The sequence below is a fragment of the Geotrypetes seraphini genome, chromosome 5 (genome assembly GCF_902459505.1).
Source record: "Geotrypetes seraphini chromosome 5, aGeoSer1.1, whole genome shotgun sequence".
Lineage (NCBI taxonomy): Eukaryota > Metazoa > Chordata > Amphibia > Gymnophiona > Dermophiidae > Geotrypetes > Geotrypetes seraphini.
In genome coordinates, this window is record NC_047088.1 from 39376775 (window position 1) to 39400640 (window position 23866).

Sequence of the window (23866 nt, forward strand, 5' to 3'; positions counted from 1 at the left end):
TAATTGCAAATGGCACATGCAAGTGGTTGGGGCATGGGCAGGGTATACACTTAGGTGCCAGCCTTAAAGAATACTATAAGTTGCGTGACTAGGTGCCAACATTTAGCTATCTGTATTTACACCTGCTTTTTACATCGTGTATGTGGGGGGGAGGGGGGGGCTAAATGTTGTCCCCAAATACCAACTTAAGCTCTATTCTACAATGGAATCTAGGTGCCCAGCAGTGATGTAGCGAGAGTGAGAGGCACCTGAGGTGGTGGCACTCCTCCCCTGCTCTCTCTTCCACCCCCTTTCTTCACACACTCCTTCCCCACCCCCTCCTGACACACACGCACCGCTTCCCTTTCCCCGTACCTCTGTAACGTTCCTGGCACGAGCAGCAACCCCCAAGTTGCTGTCACGCTGGTGTTGGCTCTTCCTCTGACATCACTTCCTAGGTGTGGGTCCTGGAAGTGATGTCAGAGAAAGAGCTGACGCTGGCGTGACAGCAGCTTGGGGGTTGCTGCTTGTGCCAGGAACGTTACAGAGGTTTGGGGGAAGAGAAGTGGCACGCGGCAGTGGGAGGGTGGAGAAGGAGCGAGGGAGTGGAGAGGAGGACGGATGCCTGTGCCCTCATCAAGATGGCACCCAGGGCGGACCTCCCCCCCTCACTTACTGCACCACTGGTGTCCGTATGCTATTATAGAATGCTATCTTAGCACACAAATTTAGGGTGTTTGATTTATAGTGTCCTTTGTAGAATTGCTCTCTAATTGGCCTATTAGTTTCTGCTACTAAATGGCGGTAAGGGAGTATATTGTGGTGAATATTGCCATTGTGCTTCTTCTCCAGCGGTTCTGATCAGCCAAACAGTATCCATCTAACAAAGAATACATGTTCTTTTGATTATGATCCATAGGGAGTATTCATGTTTTGAAAGTTTGCTTAGAGGAGTCTTCTTGTACAATTATAGGCTCAAATAGAAGCAGTACATATCAAATTGGTGAATGTTCAAGGGATGTTTGAAGAGCAACAAACGTGCCTTAGAAAACTAGCAGACAAGCAAGTGAGGCCAGTTCAACTTGTAGCACCTCGATCAGAAAACTCACCCAGGTCCAAGTCTCCACTGTTCTCACCAAAGCATGGTAAGTTACTGCCAAGATGTCCAAGACAGGTCTAGCCAAACCATCCTATTTTATGCCCTGGATGTTTATGTAATGTTCCATTATTACAGAAAAATGTCCATCTCATAAGTCCGCCTTCGTCCTGCCCAAATCATGCTTCAAATATATCCCCTTGAGATTTAGACAAACTACATAGAAAACCCAGATATTTTAAAAGAAGTCATAGCAGCGATTAAAGCTTTATCGGAAAACAAGTCATCTGGTCTTGACGGTATTCCAACTGAATTAATAAAAGGCTCAGAAGGTGCTATCATGGCCCTCACTCGACTGTGTCAACAGATTTGGAAGGAAAAAAAACATGGCCAACCGATTGGAGAAGATCACTGTTGATACCTAAACCGAAGAAAGGTGATGCCAAGGACTCTTAACAACTACAGAACAATTGCATTAATTCCACATGCCAGCAAAATATTGCTGAAAATCATACAACGAAGGCTCCAATCATACGTTGAGTGAAAATTACCTGAAGTTCAGGCTGGTTTCAGAAAAGGAAATCATCATGTTTGGGAAGGAACCAGGCAAAGAGAGTGACCTGCAATCAGATGACTGGACATATTGAAAACAACGATGGGAATGACGCTGGTGGACCTTTCTGGGCTAGCACAAAACCGATTTCTTTTAAAATCCACAATTCATCAAGTTGATAGGCCTCGCGCATGAGTCAATGACACCTAACAACAACAACAACATCATAGAAAAATGTCTTAAAAATGAGTTTCGAAATAGCAGTTTGGACATTTGTGCAAATAAATAATCTATCTGCTGCTTTGTGCCATTTCTGTATGTTATTTCTGTAAGGATTGTTAGTGTCCCCCCCACAATATTAGGTTGGTGGGGGTTACGTGAGAGATGCCCTTACACACGCCAGGTCCCAGGTTCAGTTCCCTCACTGAAGATTCACCAGGAGTAGAATCCAATAAGAAACACAGCCAGAGGTGATTGCATAAAGAATATATTATAGAAATAGGCTTATAGAAAAGCAATATTTATAAGCATTACAATTAAGCATTACAATTAAGTAGAGAGCAAAGCAGTTTCCCTGCCTTACAGAGTTCAGAGGCAAAGGGACAGAGAGTCTGAAGTTCTAAGGAGAGCCAGAGAGAGAGAGAAAGCGGGATGGGGTGATGGTCTAAGTTTCGGGTTCCATAGATAAACAGAAGGATATAGAGAGAGATAGACAGAGAAAGAGATAGCTCAAGAGAAACAAGAAAGGACCAGAGTGCCAAGAGCCAAGAGAGGGGGGTTATGCTGCGAGGGGGCTTTTATAGTTTGGAAACTTATTCTAAAAACCAGAATCTATTGAGCTTCAATAGAAGTTAAATCTCCCCCCTCCTTCGTAGACAGGAGAAAAATAGGCTGTAGTCATATGTAATTTCCAGTCTGTCTCTGACAATAGTTTCTGATTAACTTTAGTTATCTGTGCACCTGGACCCATTGTCCTAAGCACCCTCTTAATCAGACATTAACACCTTTTAGCTAATCATGATTTAATCAGGGCTACTTAAAACAGTCTCCCTGCCCTCAGGGTCTATCTGCATTCACATGCCAGAGTCAGATTGATATAATTTCCCATAGGCCTTCACTGACATTAGTTATGCCAACTGAAAATGCTGAATGCTAGCAATAGCTATGCTGACAATTCCTTTTTGAAAATGAGCCCCTTCGTGTACCTCATCATTTCTCACTACTTTCTTCCCAAGATTCTTGGTTCCAGAGATGTTTTTGTTGCAATGTCCAGAACTGGGTACCATTCACTCTAGCAATGTATATTCATATGTATCCAACTAACACAAACCGATTACTGTACTTAAGGTGATCTTAAATAGCTCCCTTCAGTCATTTAAAACATAGCTTTTGGCATAATTCTCATAGCAAGAAGACTGTCATTCTTCAAGACTTCCATCAGGCAGAGCAACAATACAAGCTATAATGTTTTTAATAATTTTGTATGTTGTTTGTTAACCACCTAGGTTTTTAGGCAGTGTAAAGTTTTTAAATAAAATAAATAAGTATTAGGGATGTGCATTCATACTTGCCATTTTTTTCTTGAAACTACATAAAACCCTGAAATTTCTGTTTTGTTTTGTTTTTTTACATTGTTAATAGTGGATACGGTTTGCAAAGAGTGCATACTCTTAACACTATCACTCCTGTGGCAAAAAAGTAGAAACAAAAATGAAACATTTCAGGCTGTGTACCCCTAATAAGAACAGAATGAATGTTGGAATGCCGTGGTGTAATAAGGGGGGTGCAGACCGCCCCGGCACCAATTCAGTGGGGGCTGCCCCGCTCGCACCATCCCTCCCCTCCCCATCCCGTACCTCTGTATTATCTTTGCTAGTGTGAACAACTTCTGCCTGTTGCTCATGCCAGCCTGGTTCCCCTTTGAATCACTTCCAGGTCACGGGCCAGAAGTGATGTCAGAGAGAAATCCAATGCTGGCGCAAGGAGCATGCTGCAGAAGCCACTCGCGCTGGCAAAGATTAAGAGATACGGGGGAAGGAGAACGCAAGTGTAGAATGCGGGGTTTGAAGGAGCGGGGGTGGGGGCACGGAAGGAGCACCACCGCCCTGGCTATCTCCTATCCTTACTATGCCACTGTTGGAATGTATTTGACATTTGTCAAGGAACATTGCTAGCCGACCATAAATTCAGTTTTTGCATGCAACAAATCCTTCCCGGCTGCATAATGGACAGCACACTTGATAAGTAGTTTGAGAAAAAGGGAAAAAAGAAAATTTAAGATAAATAATCACCTGTTGGTATTTTCAGATCATTGGGGCTGCCTGCTGTACAATTTCACAGAATATGTTAAATTTTTTTATTTTTATTTATTTATCATTTTATAATTATTTATCAAGTATAAACTTGTACAGAAAGTAAAATTTAAGTCAAAAGTACATAACCATATTAATAAAATTAAATCAAGAATATATAAAGTTTACTTAAATTTTTAACTCAAGCCTCCACTCAGGATCAAGATGGAACAAGAGCGATTTTAGTAACAAGAAATATATCATAGAAGAATGCTACGGGTGATTTAGACTGAACTCAGGGTTCCCTAAAAATCCATCTTATCTAGGGCTGGGTCTTATCTTTTTCTTTCTCCAGGCGTGCCAACGACAGGAAAGCCGTCAGCTGGAAAGGTTAAAAAAAACAAAACATATTTCTGTGAGGAATAATACACACACATTTGCATGGGTGATGTAAATAAAAGGTTGCCCCTAAGGTTAACACTCCTGGTTTTAGTAATAGAAATTATTTATGACATCTCACCAACTTTTCACATGAAATACTCGACCACACTACAAACATTCTCAACCAGATCGAACTCTGGATGCTAGCATTCAGACTGAAACTAAACCCCGATAAATCTAAATTCTTCCTAGCCACCCCCAACGACAAAATCAAAGAAACTATAATTCAACTGAAAGGAATGACCTTCCCACTCGAACCAACCTTAAAAATCCTGGGAGTCACGCTGGACAAAAATCTTTCTTTAGAAAATCACACCGACCTCGTCATCAGGAAAAGCTTCTCTGCACTTTGGAAACTTCGCACTATAAAAAAATACTTCAATGACACTTCCTTCCGCCTTCTTGTACAATCCTCTATCCTCAGCATTCTAGATTATTGCAACATCATATACCTTAACGCCACGAAGAAAACAACCAGAAGACTAAAAATAATCCAGAATACCGCCGTGCGCCTCATCTTTGGCCTAAAGAAATGGGAACATGTCACCCCATTCTACCACCAACTCCACTGGCTGCCTTTCGAGTCTAGAGTCCTTTACAAATTCGCATGCTTCTGTTACAGGGCGGTAAATGGTTCCTCACCAAGTTACATCAACCCTCACTTCAACCTCTACCGCACCAACAAGAAATCCCGTCGTATTCAGCTGTTCGCCTTCCCCTCACCCAAACTTTGTCACTTCAAAAGATTCCTTGATAGAACTTTCGCCTTCCAAGCTGCCAAGCTGAACCCATGGCTAGCACAAATGATACTAGAGGCCCCCACTTACCTCGGTTTCAGAAAATCACTTAAAACTTACCTATTCCGCAAACAAGACCCAAACTGTTCCCCCCCCTGACAATATCTCCCCAATCTGGCCCCCTTATGAGGCCTTCCCCCCTTTTTTTCCCTCTTTCCCCATCCCCTGTCTAGTTCAAATAAAGCTGATAAATAATTGAAACTCTGTTATTCTGTACTTCAAATAACAAATCTGTAATTCTGACAAAGAATTGTAAATCTGCCTGTCTAAGCAGACCCTAATGTAACTCAATGTAAACCGCCTTGAACTCGCATGGGTATGGCGGTATATAAAAATAAACTATTATTATTATTATTATTATCTCTGGGTATCTCTGGTGAGATCCGGATACATTTGTATCTGCATTCCTAAAAATGGTTTCTGTTTATTTTTAAAGAAAAGTCTCAATAGCCAGTTTTTATCTGGGGCCAAAGCCACTGTTAATAATAAAGTTGCAGGCGCTGCCCTTTCACTATTTGAGGATTCCAATAAAGTGGACACATCCAAAATTTCCTGTGCAACTTCTTGCTGCTGTTTCTGCTGATTATTAGGGAGATTATAGACTTGTGTGAATGGTGGTATCATTTCCTCAGACAGTCCATCTCCCGAGAAGTAATCATTGAGACCTTAGGGAAATTCACCAATCTTATGTTAGTGCCGCGGGATAAATTTTCCAAAGACTCAAGCTTCCTCCTAAGATTGGTATTATCTTTAATGAATGTTTCATGAAGCTGTTTGGTCTTAGATAACTCTTGGTTAATGCTGACAATTGCTTTTTTAGACTCTAATATTTCCAATTTCAAATTCTGAATATCCATAGCTTGACCTTTTATTTTCTCCTCTATTTGAATAAATTGAGGTTTTATTTATTTTGGAATATTAGCAACCAGGTCCCAGATAGAATCTAATGTTACCTCCCGGGGTTTTTAAAGCTGAAGAAAATGGACTGCAAATTCTTCTCCAGCTGATGGTTCTCCTTGTTGAGCACTCTCCTGGGTCTGTCCGTCCCCTTCAAGTTTCAAGTTTAATGGTTTTTTTTGATTAATCGCTTAATCGTATTTCTAAGCGATGAACAATTTAAAATTACAATAACTGGGAGACAATACAATACAAAACTATGTATAACGACTTAAGGGATTAAAAGTTTAACTTAACAAACTCATAAACACAAGGAAAGAAGGGAGGTGAAATACAAAATCAATATAGAAAAGTAGAACAAAAAGGGAAAAGTACAAAAAGAGAAACAAATAAAAGCTATAATATGATACAATAAAAATAATTTGACCTACGAACTGTTTAGTTAATTACCTTCAGAAGTTGACTGTCAGTCCCTGCATACAGAGTCTCTTGCAAACATAGAGAGTCTGGCTCAATGCTCCCTTCACAGATATCACCGGCCTCCAGAGCAGGACAAGCTCCCTCTTCAGAGAGCTCCCCCATGGGGAGCTGGTAGCCTGAGGGCATGGGGGCGGCGCCCTATTGTCGGGGCTTAGTGTAGTTTCTAGTCCCAAAGAGATTGCCTCCGTTCTGCCCATTCGGGGCGTCTCTAGCGGGACAACCTCCGGCTGCTGAAGGGCGCTTTGCGTGCGGCGGATAAGCTCATCTATGTTACCCATTCCGGGTGCACCGGAGCTCATCTATGTTGCCCAGCTGTGCTTCTTCTTCTCCATTTGGGCATCTCGGGGGTAAGTTTAATCCAGCAGATTCAGAATGGATAGTGAGCTCAACGACGCGTGACGCTCAGCTAAGTCATTCGGCAGCCATCTTGATCCAGTAAGTTAATTTTTATAGTAAAGAATTTCAAAATAACTTTATTAAGCCTGAAAAAAATAATAAAAATATAGATGCAGGGTTTTTTTAGCTAGTGACTGTATTATGGAGCAAAATCTTTTGATTTGAATACGCTGAGCCCATTGGTCTATGACAAGACTAAGGGCCTGTTTTACAAAGCCGCGCTAGCGGCTGCAGCGCAGGAACGGCCCTGAAGCCCATAGAGATTTAAAGGGCTTCGGGGCTGTTGCCACGAGGCTTTGTAAAACAGGCCCTAAATGTATGGCTCCAAGCTCTGAGGCCTTTTTCCCCTGATACACAAATGAATATATAAATACACAAACTAGTGTTTACTTCAGGCAGTCCCCTATAACAGAATGGAATACACTTTATAATAGTTATGAACACGCATCTCACGATTGTTGTGCACGGTATTGCACTTTAATTAGGATTAGTAAAATGTTTTGGCATTTTAAGACCCTTTTTGCATACATGCCTACTATTTACAATAAAGGATGCTATGCTTGCTAGGTTATGAAGCAATTATCCTTTTTTCAAGAGTTATCATATTTTTTTTTTTATTGTTAGATGCAAACATACCTTTCTCTTTACATCTTTTCTGGGTAATGATCTTGCCCTGGCCTTTTTTGACACAGGCAGGTAGTTGAGCTTAGGATGACAAAAGGGCTCCTTTTACGAAGGTGCGCTAGCGTTTTTAGCGCACCCAGAAGATTAGCGCGCGCTAACCCCTGCGCTACACGAAAAACACTAACGCAAGCTCTATGGAGGCGTTAGCGTGTAGCGCACCCGGCAATGTAGCGCACGCTAAAACCGCTAGGCGCACCTTCGTAAAAGGAGCCCAAAGAGTTCTAAAGCTGTAGAAACAACAGAATATTTTGCCAACATTATGATTTTTACCTTTTTGTGTTTTTTTATAGGTGCAGACTCCAACTCAGGTTTGAAGTTTTCTTTTGACATTTCCTTACCTGGTAAAAAATCGCCAAGAAAAATGCAAAGTTCCCGAAAGGTAACACTCTATGAAACACGCTTTTGTAGAAAGAGACAGAACAGACTGCTGTGAACTTCTCCAGCACATAAATACTGTTTGATGATCGCATTGTCATGTTTCTAGTACAGCAGTGGCCTTTTACTTTATTGCCAGCAGTGATCGTTTTCTGGGAGGTCATACCAGGTCACTAGCCTTCAACCTTTCTGAACATGCATTCTTTTCCCCATTGCATTTGGAGTAGAAGGTGCCACCTCTCACTGTCTCCAGCCTGGTATTATTTTGGAAAATTGCCCAGAGATGATATTTGCAGAATACCACAGTGAAAGGTAGTATCCATGAACCGATCCTTTTATTTTTAAGAACATTTTTAACAATGCTGCTGTATGGGCACAAACCCATTTTAGAGGATCTTAAATAGGTTTACCAGAATTTTGCTTTACTTTGTTAAATTAGTTCCTGAGTTATACTTTAGACAGAACTTTAAACTTCAAGACTTAAGGGTTACATATTAAGACAAGTTAAGATTCAATATTATACAGCAATCCTTAAGGTCTCCATGCATGGAGCAGATTTGCATGCCTGTCACCTCCATTATATACAAATCTCTCTCATGCATATTCATTAGGGCTAGCCTGAAAACCTGATTGGCCTGGTGGTCCTCCAGGACAGGGTTGGGAACCATTGGTCTAGGGCAGTGGTTCCCAACCCTGTCCTGGAGGAACACCAGGCCAATTGGGTTTTCAGGCTAGCCCTAATGAATATGCATGAAGCAAATTTGCATGCCTATCACTTCCATCATATGCAAATCTCTCTCATGCATATTCATTAGGGCTAGCCTGAAAACCCGATTGGCCTGGTGTTCCTCCAGGACAGGGTTGGGAATCACTGGTCTAGGGGACTTATGGATAGGAGCAGTGCCAGCTTACGTCTATCTGGTGTGGCTGTCACTTCAAAATGGCAGCTACTGAGGCAGAGGGAAGGGGTGTGTGGGGCTCAGCCTGTCTTGATTTTTATTTGAGAAGGAGTATGCGGTGTTAGAGGGTGAACATTGGAAGGTGAGGTTTATGCAATTACAGAAGGTGGGAGGGAGGGAGGGAAGGAGAGGGGGAGTCAGCTAGAACTCCTCTGGCACTACCTGGAGGTTAATTGGATCCTGCCAGTATTGAGCCTGGTGCCCAGTTACCCCTGTAGTTAAAGTTAGGACAGCTCATTGCTGTCCTAACTTTAACCACCTACTAAAGTTGCACTAAGGAAGCCCTAACATGGACTTAGCATTCTGAAAAGCATGTACCACAGAAAGTTTTAGCATGTCCTGCAGTACTTTACCTGTTTGTGAATGATAATCATGATGTAATAATTATTTTCAGGAGGAAATGTGGCATAGGCAGGGAATAGGTGGATAGTGTGTGGAAGTGTTAATCAGCTATTATGCTGTCAGTACCACACAGTAATTGGTGAACATAGACTTTATGTGCGAGCCCTTAGTGCTTCATAAATAGAAAGTGATAAAGGCTTTCACATAATTATTTTTTTAATGGCCACATGCTAATGGCAACATTAGCGCACAACCAGAAATGAAACAAAGAGGAAAAATGTTATGTTACGACCGCACTAAAAATGATCATGCTAAGCTCAATTACTAATGCAGCTTAGTAAAAAGGCCACTTAGTGGTCTGAATATGGCAGCTAACTGGTTAAGTTCCAGCTCTGCCCGAGTTCCTCCCATGGACTGCCAAGGCACTAACCAGATAGGGCTGTCTGTAATGATATTCAGCAGCATTGTCCGGTTAAATGTCACTGAATATCAGCACTTAGGCCGTCACAAGCACTGTTTCCTCTGAGTGGGAGACCTCCACCTAAAGTCCTGCCAGTGGGTGGTGCTGTTTCATTGTCACATTTTCAATAGTGAGGGACAAGCAAGCTTTGCAGAACTCCGAGGAGCCTGCTTGTCTCTAGAGCAGTGTCTCTCAGCTGCCAAGGCACAATGGTGTGCCCCAAAGAGATTTTGGGTGTGCCACGAGAAATTCCAGAATTTAACTTTATTTAAAAAAATTCCCCTCCATAAGTATACACTAGAATAGATTGTATGTACGTCACACACACAAGAGTCTGTGTGCGTAAGGATACAATCGCCCAGACAAGCATCATTGTTTGACATGATTGGTCTTTGAAAACTAATGGCAAGTAATTTTAGTTTTATTTTTTATGCAGTAGTTATCCTAACTTGAGCAACAAAGCAATCAAGGCTTTGTTACTGTCTGGATCTTCTTATTTTTGCAAACTCGGATTTTCAGCTTTGACAGAAATTACATTGAAAAAAAAAAAGAGAATGACTGTAGATGGTGGATGCTGAAAATGCATGTTTGCTTGTCAACTTTCAAGCCACATTTTGAATTAATTTTGCACTCAAAAACAAACGCATCCATCGCATTGATTAGCAATTCTGTTCTATCTACTTTAGTTTCACCATTGTTACAATTATCCATGCATAGCTTAAAGAACTTTAAATAAATAACTCTCAAATTTACCCCTGCTTTTACAAAACTGCGATAGTGGTTTTTAGCGCAGGCTGGCACGCTAAATGTTCTGCGCTGCTCTCGACGCTCATAGGAACTCTATGAGTGTCGGGAGTAGTGCAGAGCATTCAGCATACCGGTCTGCTCTAAAAACCGCTATCGCAATTTTGTAAAAGGGGGGGAGGGGGTTAATTTTTTTTGTTGGTTTTCCAATTTTATAATTTCAATTATAATGTGCTGTGTAAACCATTTGCTCCACTTAGTGTGCCAGATCTAAAAAAGTTTAAAACACAATATTGAAGTAACCCCCCCTCCTCCCCCCTGGCAGCAGGTTAAATCACAAGCGATTTAACCAGGCAGGAGCCTCGCTTGTCTGTTTAAATTGCTTTTTAATATCGGGCAGTATATTGTTATTGTCCAGCTAAATTTTGGCACTGACCGCCTTATCTGGATATTCAGCACTGGCTACTATCTGGGTAGTGGTATTGAATATCTGAATACTTTTCGACTGCTGCAGCCGGAGTTTGAAAAACACTGACCATGATGGCTGAATATTGACCCAAATAACAAACACCTAACTTAGCAATAATATAGGAATTTTGGCCTATTGAGGGGCACTTTTCAAAATTAGTTATATTGATGCAAAGAGACCTTTATTAACATGTGATAAGCAGATTGTGCAGGGATTAGGGTGTTGTAACTAAGCGCACTGCTGCAGCAGTTGTTACTAAACTAGAAAAACCTCCCAAACCCCAAGAAAAGAAAATGACTGGGGGAAAGAGACAAGGGCCAACTGAACACTCAATAAACTAATATGAACAATTAGTAACTGCTTAAGCGGGAGAGCCCTCAGTCACACAGCCACTACTGGGCGGACCCAGAGAAAAGCTGACGCAAATTACACCCAGAAGAGTGTTAACTGCGAAACATCCCCGGGCTCTCTCCGCATGATAGGTGAATAAATAAAGTACCTCAATAAAGTGCTATAGTGTGAAAAAACTTAAATAAAAAACACACCATAAAGTTAAGTTGAATTTTGTCTCTGTCCCCCAATCATGGGGCCAAAAAAGGAAATGAGTGTCCAAATCTAACCAAGGAAAACACAAACTGGAAGAACTTAGCTTCTCCGTGTGAGCAGTCAGCAAAGATGGCTTCGTCCTACGGGACTCCGTTTCGGGGGTGCACACCCCCTTCTTCAGGAACTCGACTGCACTGGGTCTGTCAGTTTCTCAGACACAGCTTGAAGAAGCGAGGTAGAAATGGCAGCAGTTGTTACCGCATTAACAAGACAGAGCGTGCAAACTAATGTGCTTACTTCATATTTTGTTATGGATTTGGAAACCCAGAGAAATAGTGTGGATGATGCATTGCGGATATCACATGGTACCTTTCAGTAGTAGAATGCCCTGACCTTGCGTAAGAGATTTTGGCCCTGATTCTATAAAAGGTACCTATCGGTAGTGCCTAACTTACCCCCCCCACCCCCTCATTTTACAAAACCGTAGCGCAGTTTTTAGCGCCAGTTGTGGCAGTAACAGCTCCGACGCTCATAGGAATTCTATGAGCGTCGGAGCTGTTACCATCGCAGCCGGCGCTAAAAACCATGCTACAGTTTTAGAAAAGGAGGGGGGAGGTGTTAATTTTTAAAAAATTGGCTTAAATTTAAAAGAATTTAAAAAAATTAATTAGCTGGTAAGTACCATATTTGGTAGGTGGCTATCACTTTGTAGTAGGTACCTATATGGAAAGTAGGCATGGTTAGGGGGTAGGGTTTGGGGGTGGATCGAGTTAGGTTCTGGTAGGCGTCTACCTTTGACACCAGTATATTAGGCCAAGAAAGTCCTTGCTTAATATTCCAGTGCCTAACATTATGACGCCTACATGCGTCTAAGTCAATTTAAGCACCACTAGGTGTGATTCTAAACATAAGAACATAAGAACAGCCTTACTGGGTCAGACCAACAGTCCATCAAGCCCAGTAGCCCATTCTCACGGTGGCCAATCCAGGTCACTAGTACCTGACAAAAACCCAAAGAGTAGCAACATTCCAGCATCTCAAAGAACAGCAAGATTCCAGAACCCCAATGAAAGCAACATTCCAGAGCTGAGATTGTGATGTCATAATGCCTCATTCCACAGTGCCTCAGAGCCAACCTCATCAGTGATGTTACAATGGTTTGATTGTCCTATACTTGGCTCACATAAGAACATAAGAATTGCCATACTGGGTCAGACCAATGGTCCATCAAGCCCAGTAGCCCTTTCTTATGGTAGACACAATCCAGGTCACTAGTACCTGGCCAAAACCCAAAGAGTAGCAACATTCCATGCTACCAATCCAGGGCAAGCTGTGGCTTCCCCCATTTCTTTCTCAATAACAGACTATGAACTTTTCCTCCAGGAAATTGTCCAAACCTTTCTTAAAACCAGATACACTACCCGCTCTTACCCCAACCTCAGGCAATGCATTTCAGAGCTTAACTTGATTGATATTTGGTGGATGCCGTTTTCCTAGGTGCCTATTGAGTTAGAATTTATAGAATCTGTCCCTTTGTATCCACTAACCGTATGGGAATATACTGAGAAGGGCCCCCCAAATTATTGCACAAGAAAGGAGTCATGAGGATGAGATGCCAATAATTCAGCCACGGGTGTAAAGTTCAAAGTTCACTTTATTGGTAGTAGCATTGCGAGGACTCGAAGACTCGACACTGACAGTGTTTCGGCATCTATGCCTTTGTCAAGAATCTTAATGGCTGGTAGCTCTATCACATAAATAGAGCATTCAATGCAGGTCAAATTTAGAAAGAACAAGAAAATATCCGGTGTCCAAAGCGAAGCTGAGGATCACAAGTGGAAAAAAAACCCCTTTGAACTTTACACCGGTAGTTGAATTATTGACATGGCATCCTCATGACTCCTTGGTTGTGCCTTGATTGTCTCGTTGTTGAGGCCTCCTTGGGCTCCCTTTTTTGGTGGCTCCAAAATGATTGCACAGGCCTTCAACTTCACTGAGGATCTCAGAGTTTCTTTTTGCAGCTGTGCAGTAAGAGTCATGTTTTTGCTGACACAGAAAATATAGCTCTGAATAGAGTCTGTAATTTTGTCTTCTGTTGCAGATTGAAGTGATGCACGATTACCAAAGAAAGCAAAATTCTTTGCAGTCGTTTATTTCTGACAGCGATGACACCTTGGATATTCTGAAAGGGTATGAATCTGCACACTAATTCATGTTAAATGGCAGAGGCTGTGAAGGAGTAGATTTTCAAAGAGAACTGGTTAAGTAGCCAGATCAGTTTCTTTGAAAATCTGTCTCTGAGTGACTAAATATATCCACTTGTTTTCGTCAGAGGCAATTTTCAACCTGTCTGCACCAGAACTTCCAAGTTCTATTTGATACGGATTGACTTTAAGCGATTATAATTTGACATCATATGACCCTTTTATGTCAATGTATTAACTTTGTAAGAATTAGTATGAATGACATCTAGATGATTCTTCACTCCAATTATGCATATATTAGTACTTACATATGCCTAGTTTTAGCACATGAGGGGTGGTTAGGAATAAAGGCGAAGCCTTGACAAAGCATCGAGCGAAACATGTTGGCTACATTAATTTATTAATACCTAGCTGATGCCCCGGCGTTACACGGGTATTTAATTATAGCAATAACACTGTAAATTGATTCAAATAAAGATACTTTATAGTGGTGAATGAAATTATTTTTTTACAGCTTAATAAAAAGTACAATATTCAAATTATAATGTGAAAAATTTGACAAAATGAATACAATACAACTAACGCAAAACGTGATTATAAACAACAATTTTAGTTTCACCTCCAGGAGCAAGAACATATAAATTATTGGGTGAACCCACCCTTGAGCAAGCAACATAGAGTTGTGGTCCACGAGACCCCCAGAACATATCACCCCAGGCAGTGAGGGATCTGCATACCAAGTTTCGTGCAAATCGGTCAAGCCGTTTTTGAATTACAGTGAGAATGGCAGCTTTTTACATTTTTTCCATTGACATGAATGGGTGAAATCTGATTTTCTGTTTGTAGCTCCGCCCACGTGTGCAGGTGGGCCACGAGACCCCCAGAACATATCACCCCAGGTAGTGAGGGATCTGCATTCCAAGTTTCGTGCAAATCGGTCAAGCCGTTTTTGAATTACTGTGAGAATGGCAGCTTTTTACATTTTTTCCATTGACATGAATGGGTGAAATCTGATTTTCTGTTTGTAGCTCCGCCCACGTGTGCAGGTGGGCCGCGAGACCCCCAGAACATATCACCCCAGGTAGTGAGGGATCTGCATACCAAGTTTCGTTCAAATCGGTCAAGCCGTTTTTGAATTACAGTGAGAATGGCAGCTTTTTACATTTTTTCCATTGACATGAATGGGTGAAATCTGATTATCTGTTTGTAGCTCCGCCCACGTGTGCAGGTGGGCCGCGAGACCCCCAGAACATATCACCCCAGGTAGTGAGGGATCTGCATACCAAGTTTCGTTCAAATCGGTCAAGCCGTTTTTGAATTACTGTGAGAATGGCAGCTTTTTACATTTTTTCCATTGACATGAATGGGTGAAATATGATTATCTGTTTGTAGCTCCGCCCACGTGTGCAGGTGGGTCGCGAGCCCCCCAGAACATATCACCCCAGGTAGTGAGGGATCTGCATACCAAGTTTCGTTCAAATCGGTCAAGCCGTTTTTGAATTACTGTGAGAATGGCAGCTTTTTACATTTTTTCCATTGACATGAATGGGTGAAATCTGATTTTATGTTTGTAGCTCTGTCCACGTGTGCAGGTGGGCCGCGAGACCCCCAGAACATATCATCCCAGGTAGTGAGGGATCTGCATACCAAGTTTCGTTCAAATCGGTCAAGCCGTTTTTGCGTGATCACGGCACATACACACATACATACACACATACATACCTCCGATTTTATATATATATAGATTTATTAGAAGTTTAACCCAAAATATGCTATATAATTTTGAGTGGCTACCTAAATCCCCCAGGTATGAAAGCCACAAGCTAAGTAAAATGTAATTATTAAACTAAAAAATTTTAAACTAAAGTAAATAAATTGAGACATATGGAGGGGCATAATTAAAAAAAAAAAAAAACAAAACCGTCTAAGTCCCCTTTTGGCCTAAGTCCCAAACACTGAAAGCAGCAGCAGCGAAATGTCCATTCTCTAAAAAAACGTCCAAAATGAGTTTTTTTTAATTTAAAATGGCCTACCTCTACGTTCAAACCAAAAATTGACCCTGGGTACTCCACAGATCCAAGGAACAGACGAAAACAAAATCAACTGTGGAGAAGATGTCCAAGATGCAGGCTTTATTGAAGATACAATCTTTTAATCCACACGATAAAATGTCTAGGACCCAAAGAATGGGAACTAAGGACCCAACACGGTCCGTGTTTAGACTTCCCTGTCTTCCTCAGGGGTCCCTGAAAAGTCCTAAGGCAAAGAAACGTGGATCAAAGGCTAAATACAGTCCTGCTTGAGGGTGCTGTGTAAAGGAATGTCACTCAAATTCCATGTTTCTTTGCCTTAGGACTTTTCGGGGACTCTTGAGGAAGACAGAGTAGTCAAAACATGGACCGTGTTGGGTCCTTAGTTCCCATTCTTTGGGTCCTAGACATTTTATCATGTGGATTTAAAGATTGTATCTTCAATAAAGCCTGAATCTTGGACATCTCCTCTACCACTACGTTCAGCAGTTTAATCGCCCAGACCACCACTACGTCTAAGCTTAAAACACATTCCCAACCCCCAAATCGCCCAAGTCCCAAATGCCCAAAACAAGACCTTTTAGGTGAAGGAGGAGCCAGTCCTTCACTTAAAAGCAGGATTCTGTAACCGGCGTCTATCAAAAACAACACTAGTTACAGAATCCCCCCCCCAGCAATGATTACGGCAGAAGAGATGCCTAATCTCTCCTGCTGGCACTCCCCTGACAAACCCAATTTCTCCTGCTGGCACTCCCCTGACAAACCCAATTTCTCCTGCTGGCACTCCCCTGACAAACCCAATTTCCCCCGCCCATGAATACCAGAAGGAGGGATCCCAAGCCCTCCTGCTGGATGGCAATCACCCCTCCCCACCAACGAATACTGGCAGGAGGGATCCCAAGCCCTCCTGCTGGAAGGCAGTCACCTCCCCCCCACACACACATACACACTCACACGAATACTGGCAGGAGGGATCTCAAGCTCTCCTGCCAAAGACACACCCACGAACCCCCCCCCTCGAATACCGGCAGGAGGTATCCCAAGCCCGCCTGCCAAAGACACTCTCCCACGAACCCCCAAATGCCCCCCACTACCCTGACCCCCCCACTACCCTGGACTCCCCACTAACCTGTATGTTGGCCGGACGAAAGGGTCCCTGGTCTGGCCGGCCGGCAGGCCCGCAGTCCTCAGAATAGCAGGCTTTCCCCTTAGCAGTGCATTGTGGCATGCACCGGGAAGGGGCCAGGGCCTGATTGGCCCAGACGCCTAAGGCCTGCCAATAGGAAGGGCCTTAGGCAAGTGGGCCAACTGGAATTGGCCCAGGTGCCTGAGGCCTCCTCCTATGGGCAGGGCCTTAGGCACATGGCCCAATTCCAACCTATGTGCTTAATATAAGAACGCAAGTCCAAGGTCCATTGAGCCCAGCATCCTTTCTCCAACAGTGGCAAGTTCAAGTAACAAGTACCTGGCAGATCCCATAGTGTAGATTTGTTTCTCATTGATCATTTCTAAGAATGAACAGTAGCTCTCCCAAGTGTACCTGGAATTTGTTCAAACCTCTTTTAGATCCTGGGAGATCAGGCCAGAAAGCTGTATCTTGATACCCATAGGCTACATGTTAAAGAGGTCAGGCCAGGTAGGTGCAAGGTGCTTCCCCACAAGCCTCCCCCCCCCAGCAGAAACCTCAACCAGAGGCCTGTTTCCCAAACCAGGCTTCATAGATACAAACTCCCAACCTGAAGGTCCCTCAAAATTGAAGGGCCCCTGCAAGTAAGACTACCACTAGGGGAGGCCAGTGCCATTTTGAACCTGGTGTCTAGCACCTGGCACCGGGAAGGGCAGGATCGACTAGGAATCACTCCTGTCTGATCCTACCAGGGACCGCTGATACTGGCACCGTTTACAGAATCCAGGCCTAAGGGATGAATAATTTGCATTATCATAGGAGCCAGCTCTGTGGGTGCTTGAGCAACCCCAGTATTGAACAAATTCCTTAACTATGTCTAGGAGAGGTAATTTCCTTTGGGTTTATCACCCCCCTCTCTCTCCCCCCCCCCCCCCCCAGTCATTTTGAAAATTTGGCTCATATTTGCGTTATCACTATAATACAGCTTGGTAACTTCCTCCCTTAGAGAGGTATTTACTAAGTTGTCCTAACTTGGCAGTTCGGCCCCCTAATGGTAATGTTGCAAGACTGCTGCTAGGGATGAGATTGACATTTTGATGCTGTCAGGAGGAGCGACTAGGGATTGCTACTGCCCCTCATTACTAGACACCAGAGACCACCTAGTAGGTTGGAGGGAGGGGGTGTCTCTTCTGGGAGGTATCCAGGGGAGTGTGGGGATTCTCTTTAGGAGGGTCAAGAGCCTCATTGAGGAGTATGAGTAAGGTCTCTTTGGGACGGTCAAGGTGTTCTCTTTGGGGTAGGATGCAGTGTCTGTTTCAGGGGCATCTAGGGTTTTCTTCAGTGTGTCTCTTGGGGGATTATGTTTGCACAGTATGTCTAGGGTTACCAGATTTTCCAAACAGAAAATCTGGACCCCCCTAGACCCGCCCCCCCCAGGCCCGCCCAGTTCCACCCATCCCAGTCCCGCCCCCAATCCCACCCTAACCCTGCTCCATCCCTGCCCTCTGCTGCCTTTTCAAAACTTGGACAAAGTGCCGGGTTTTGAAAAGCCGGTTGGATCCCTGGACATGTCCTCAGGAGCAAATGTCTGAGTACAATCTGGACGCCTGGTAACCCTAAGTATGTCTGCCTGGGGAAATCTTTGCTTTGAGGGATTGGGGATTAGGATGAGGAGTTAAAATACTGCCGACTCCTTTAAGATGTCCTCCGAGAACATTGAACCGTGTGTTAGCACGTAAAGCCCAGTGCCATATAATATGCATTAAATGTCACAAATCCTGTTGTTAACGGTAATTTTGTAATGTACACTATAAACCTTGAGTATTTCATATTTCCCCTGTTTTTGTTATTTATACGCTGGAGCAGCAAAAGCTACAGAAAGAATGTCGTGTTTGCTTTCTTTCTTTTAGACATGTCATAAATGAGCTCATAGAGACGGAGCGGATATATGTAGATGAACTGTCTACGGTTTTGCTGGTGAGTTTGCAGTAAAGCAGCATGGATGCCATGTGAAGGCATCTGAATATGTAGAGATAAAGGTCATCAAATAAGCAAGCAGTGACATCTTTCTATTGATCTGACACAGAAGATTTGAGACCAGTTGGGGGGGGGGGCTGTGACCCCTTGCTTAAGTCGGTGCATGTTGTCACACTGTTCTTGTGCCATTACATTCTTATTGTTCTTATTGTCACGGGATTTATTTCTGCTACAGAGTAGTCTGAGTCTAAAACAGTCTATCACAAACGGTGGCCCGTCAAAAGCGCGCGGGACTTATGACCGGGATAGCCATGCAAATGATGACTCGCAATTGAAAGAATTGGGATCACCTTAGTTTTCCTTTCTGGTAGGCGAGCTTATGCTTAACTTATAAGTATGAGAAAATGAAATGCTGACTTGCTGGGGCATAATAAGATATTCAAATTGGTTTGGGGTCCATTGACGTCTTTTGTAGATTTGTTATAGTTGCCCTTTATCTTTATTTTCCATTGTATTGCACCCACACATCCAGGGGGAGTGGGGACGGGAGGGGGGAGGGGGTTATCTTTTGTTTTGGTATTAGTCCTGATGGTAATTATGGGAGGGGGAGGGAATTTTTTTATCTTTTGTATAGATTCTGATTATTTATAAGTGCTTATTTCACGCAACGAGTGCTAGAAACCTGGAATGCTCTCCCAGAAGAGGTAATTGCGGAATCCACCGTTCTAGGGTTTAAGGCAGGGGTCTCAAAGTCCCTCCTTGAGGGCCTCAATCCAGTCGGGTTTTCAGGATTTCCCCAATGAATATGCATGAGATCTATGTGCATGCACTGCTTTCAATGCATATTCATTGGGGAAATCCTGAAAACCCGACTAGAGTGTGGCCCTCAAGGAGGGACTTTGAGATCCCTGGTTTAAGGGTAAGTTAGATGTACATCTCCTTATGAGTGGCTTAAGGTGACATAGGTAAGGGTAAGCTAGATGCGCATCTCTTATGAGAAGCTTAGAGTGATATGGGGACTAATACTATGCCAGGGTACACCTGGCGGGGCCTCCGCGCGTGCGGATCGCCGGACTTGATGGACCTAGGGTCTGTTCCGGAGATGGCACTTCTTATGTTCTTATTTGATTATATACGAGAGAGATTTGCATACACTGCCTGCATTGTATGCAAATCTATCTCGAGCATATTCATTGTGGACATAGGCAGCGGAACCCTGTTTGGTTTGGGGGGGGGCAAGGAGCTCCATCCTAGCTCCAGTGCATACAATGGAGACAGTGCATGCAAATATATCTCACAATCTCCCAAAAAAGGCTTGTGAATTTCACCCCTTCCCCCCCCACACACACACTTAAAAGCCATTCACGTGAAATTCTAATGCAAATACACTCGTATCCACTCATTGACTCACCGCATGAGAGGAGGAAAAGACTTCAGTGACTGAGTTGGCTTATATCAGTAACTGCTGAATAGAAGAGCAGATGAGAATACAGTAGCTTCAGAGATAAATGCTGAGAAACATTTGCACTACATTTATACAGCATTAAAACCTCTTGGGATTAAATATTGGGAATGTAAAAAAAGAGAAAGAAAAAAAAAAGGCAGGAGCCTCGCCTTTAAACCAAACGAGGTGGGGTTTTCTTGGACTAAGGATGTGCCAGTTGTGAGGCTATTCAGTAATTATCATTATAAATCGATTCAATCACTGAAATGTTTTCCTTCTCTCATGTGGTGAGTCAGTGTGAGTGGACGAGAGTGTATTTGAATGAAAAAATATCTTATACATACTCATTGTGGATAAGGTGAAAACCAGACTGGCTCGGTGTGTCCCATGGGTTAGGTTGAGAAACCTTGTTCTATGACTATGCCTGTATTCCCTATAGAGCGTAAATGGAGAGTAGGCACGTTCAGAGGCATTTCCATTTATGTAATTTCCGCATTAACTCCTGCATTCTATAAATGGAGATGTGTGTGCAACTAGATTGGCTAAAGAGCCAATTAGCGCCAATGACTGGATACGAACTATCAGTTATTGGCCTCAATTTGAATTTGTGTGCACATCTTGCTAAGCAGTATTCTATAAACATCCATCTGCAAATCTTATAGCACCAGTGGCATATAGTGAGGGCTTTCCAGGGATTCAGTAAATCCGCAGCTCTACAGCCTGGCTTTTTTTATTTTTTTGTGTGATGCTGTTTGATTTGTTGAGTAGGCAGCCTGCTCAACCAGTCAAACGGCATCAAACAAAAATAAAACAAACAAGCAAAAAAAAAAAACGGGCTCTTGGGCTGGGGATTCTCCAAACCCCGTGAAAGCCCTGACAGTACTGACCTGAACTTGATTGGCTGAGCAGCCTATGCCTGTTGCCTGCTCAACCAATCAAATTCAGAGCAGTGCTCTCAGGGTCTTTAGAGGGTGGGGTGGGGAGAATCCCCTGAAGGCCCTGACTGCACACCACGGTATAGCACACAACTCAAAAGAGAGTGTGGCTATGAGAGGGGTGTGGGTGGATCAGGGGCATTCACTAAAGATTTGCACAGTATTACTGAATACTAAATTATGCACCAGGATTTACACCAAGGTTTCAATGGTTGTAAATCCTTGTGCCCAAAGTTTGGCACAGAAATTGACTCTACGTGCCATTCTTTAAATGGCACCCAACTCAAAGCATTGTCTTTCAAACATCACTTTACAAACTATAATTGATCCGTTCCATTCATAATCTCGTACGTACGTCTTTCTGCCTACATTGACTATTGCAACTCACTATATAAAGGCATCAGAATGAAAGATCACAAGTGAGTGCAGGCCATGCAAAACACTGCCATTAAATTAATAACTGGATATTGCAAACTTGATCATGTTACTCCACTACTCAAGTCTGCTCATTGGCTCCCCTTTTCTTATCGAATTACATACATGATCCTACTACTCATCTTTAAGAACCACACTGCCAAAGCATCACTCTGTCTATGGTTACATGGAGGAAGACTTGAGGTTACAGGGAGGAAGACTTAGTAGCAATGTTAGGAAATTCTTCTTCGCAGAGAAGGTGGTAGATGCATGGAATACCCTCCCGAGGGAGGTGGTGGAGAGGAAAACAATGATGGAATTCAAAAAAAGTGGGATAAAAATAGAGGATCTTTAATTAGAAAACGAAGGATGTAAATGAAAGAACTAAGGCCGGTATTGAACAGACCTGCACGGTCTGTGTCCCATATATGGTGATTTGGTGTAGGATGGGCTGGGGTGGGCATCAATGGGAACTCCACTAATATAGAACACGAGGATGTTACTGGGCAGACTTTACGGTAGATATCCTGCAGACAATGGGATGGTTGGATAGGCTAGAGTGAGCTTGGACAGCAACCTAGGACAATACCAGACTTTACAGTCTACGGCCCTGAAATATCAAAGAAGAGACAAGTAAATCTAATCATGCATTTTTAATTGTTTAACTAAAGGGCAGACTGGATGGACCGTTCAGGTCTTTATCTGCCATCATTTACTATGTTACTATGTTACCTGGCAGAAACCCAGAGTAACAACATTCCAGAGCTGAGATTGTGATGTCATAATGCCTCATTCCACCAATGCCTAAGAGCCAACCTCAGCAGTGATGTCACAAAGGCTTGATTAGATGGCAACTTCAGCATTTGGAACCTAGGACAATACCAGACTTTACAGTCTACGGCCCAAAAATATCAAAGAAGAAGCAAGTTAATCTAATCATGCATTTTTAATGGGTTTAACTAAAGGGCAGACTGGATGGACCATTCAGGTCTTTATCTGCCGTCATTTACTATGTTACCATATAGACATTTAGCTCCCTGTTTGTTCCTCTAGAACCCTTAGATTCTCAGACCAGAATCGTCTTAAACTTCTGAATTTTCGCAAAATCGTTTCTGACACTACCCGCAACTCCATATTTTAGATTCAGGGCCCCAAACTGTAGAACTCGCTCCCTTCTCATCTTAGACTGCAAACGTCGATAGATCAATTCAAAACCAACTTTACAACATTCCTCTTCTCTGATACTTACACCCGATTCCCTTCTCTCACAGTTCGAAATATGACAGAGGTCGGGCAGGTTGACTGGATACAGAGATCTTACCTCTTGTTTTGCCCAACCCAAATATTCTTTCATATATTGCAGGTCCTCCCCCTTCCCTCACTGTCATATCTAGACTAGCATATTCCCTCCCCTATTAAGAAGCATTTCATCTGCATTGCATGTATTTTAATTTGATGTATTTTATCTTGATGTATTTGTCTGTATTGTATGTATTAGCCTTGCTGTTGTGAACCGCCTAGAACCTTCCGGTATGGCGGTATATAAATATAAATTATTATTAAAATTTAGACTGCAAGACATTTTTATGATAGGCGGGATATCAAGTCCACAAATAAACTTGAAACCCTGCGCTGATATTTTTTGGTGTTTGTTTCTGAGTGCCCTTTACTGAAGCGAGTCCTAAAGCAGGAGCCTAGTCTACTCTTTCACTGGATTAAAGGCTCTCACCCAAAATGCAGATGTGTGTGTACCCAGTTAGGCTAGAATTCCTTAAAGGAGAACACGAACCTACATTCCCTTATAGAATAGGCACCTAACAGGCGCCATATTTAAGAATTGCCCTCATGTTATTATTATGTCATAGCTGGGGGGGAGGGGAAGAGGAGAGGTGGAGAGGAAGGGAGAAATATAGGTCCAGCATGCTGGTTGCTGTGGTGATATGACTGTGCTGTCTGCTCAAGCAACATTACATAGGATTTAATATAATGAGCAGAGCTGCAGTGCAGCGTCTGTGACGATTTCTTTGCACCGCTGACTGGAGAGATGCTCTAAATCAGGGGTCTCAAAGTCCCTCCTTGAGGGCCGCAATCCAGCCGGGTTTCCAGGATTTCACCAATGAATATGCATGAGATCTATGTGCATGCACAGCTTTCAATGCATATTCATTGGGGAAATCCTGAAAACCCGACTGGATTCCGGCCCTCGAGGACCAGAGTTGCCCATCCC

At 42.9% G+C, this 23866-nt stretch overlaps 1 protein-coding gene across 3 annotated transcripts in view; it reads left to right on the forward strand.

Moving 5' to 3' along the window:
* The window catches only part of MCF2 (MCF.2 cell line derived transforming sequence), a 197609-nt gene that overhangs the window by 108711 nt on the left and 65032 nt on the right, over positions 1-23866 (forward strand). For all 3 annotated transcript variants that reach the window (XM_033946324.1, XM_033946325.1, XM_033946326.1), the window contains 4 exons: positions 953-1124; positions 7905-7993; positions 13611-13699; positions 18780-18846. In XM_033946324.1, coding sequence (XP_033802215.1) covers positions 953-1124; positions 7905-7993; positions 13611-13699; positions 18780-18846 — 417 coding nt within the window. The remainder of the gene's footprint in view (positions 1-952; positions 1125-7904; positions 7994-13610; positions 13700-18779; positions 18847-23866) is intronic.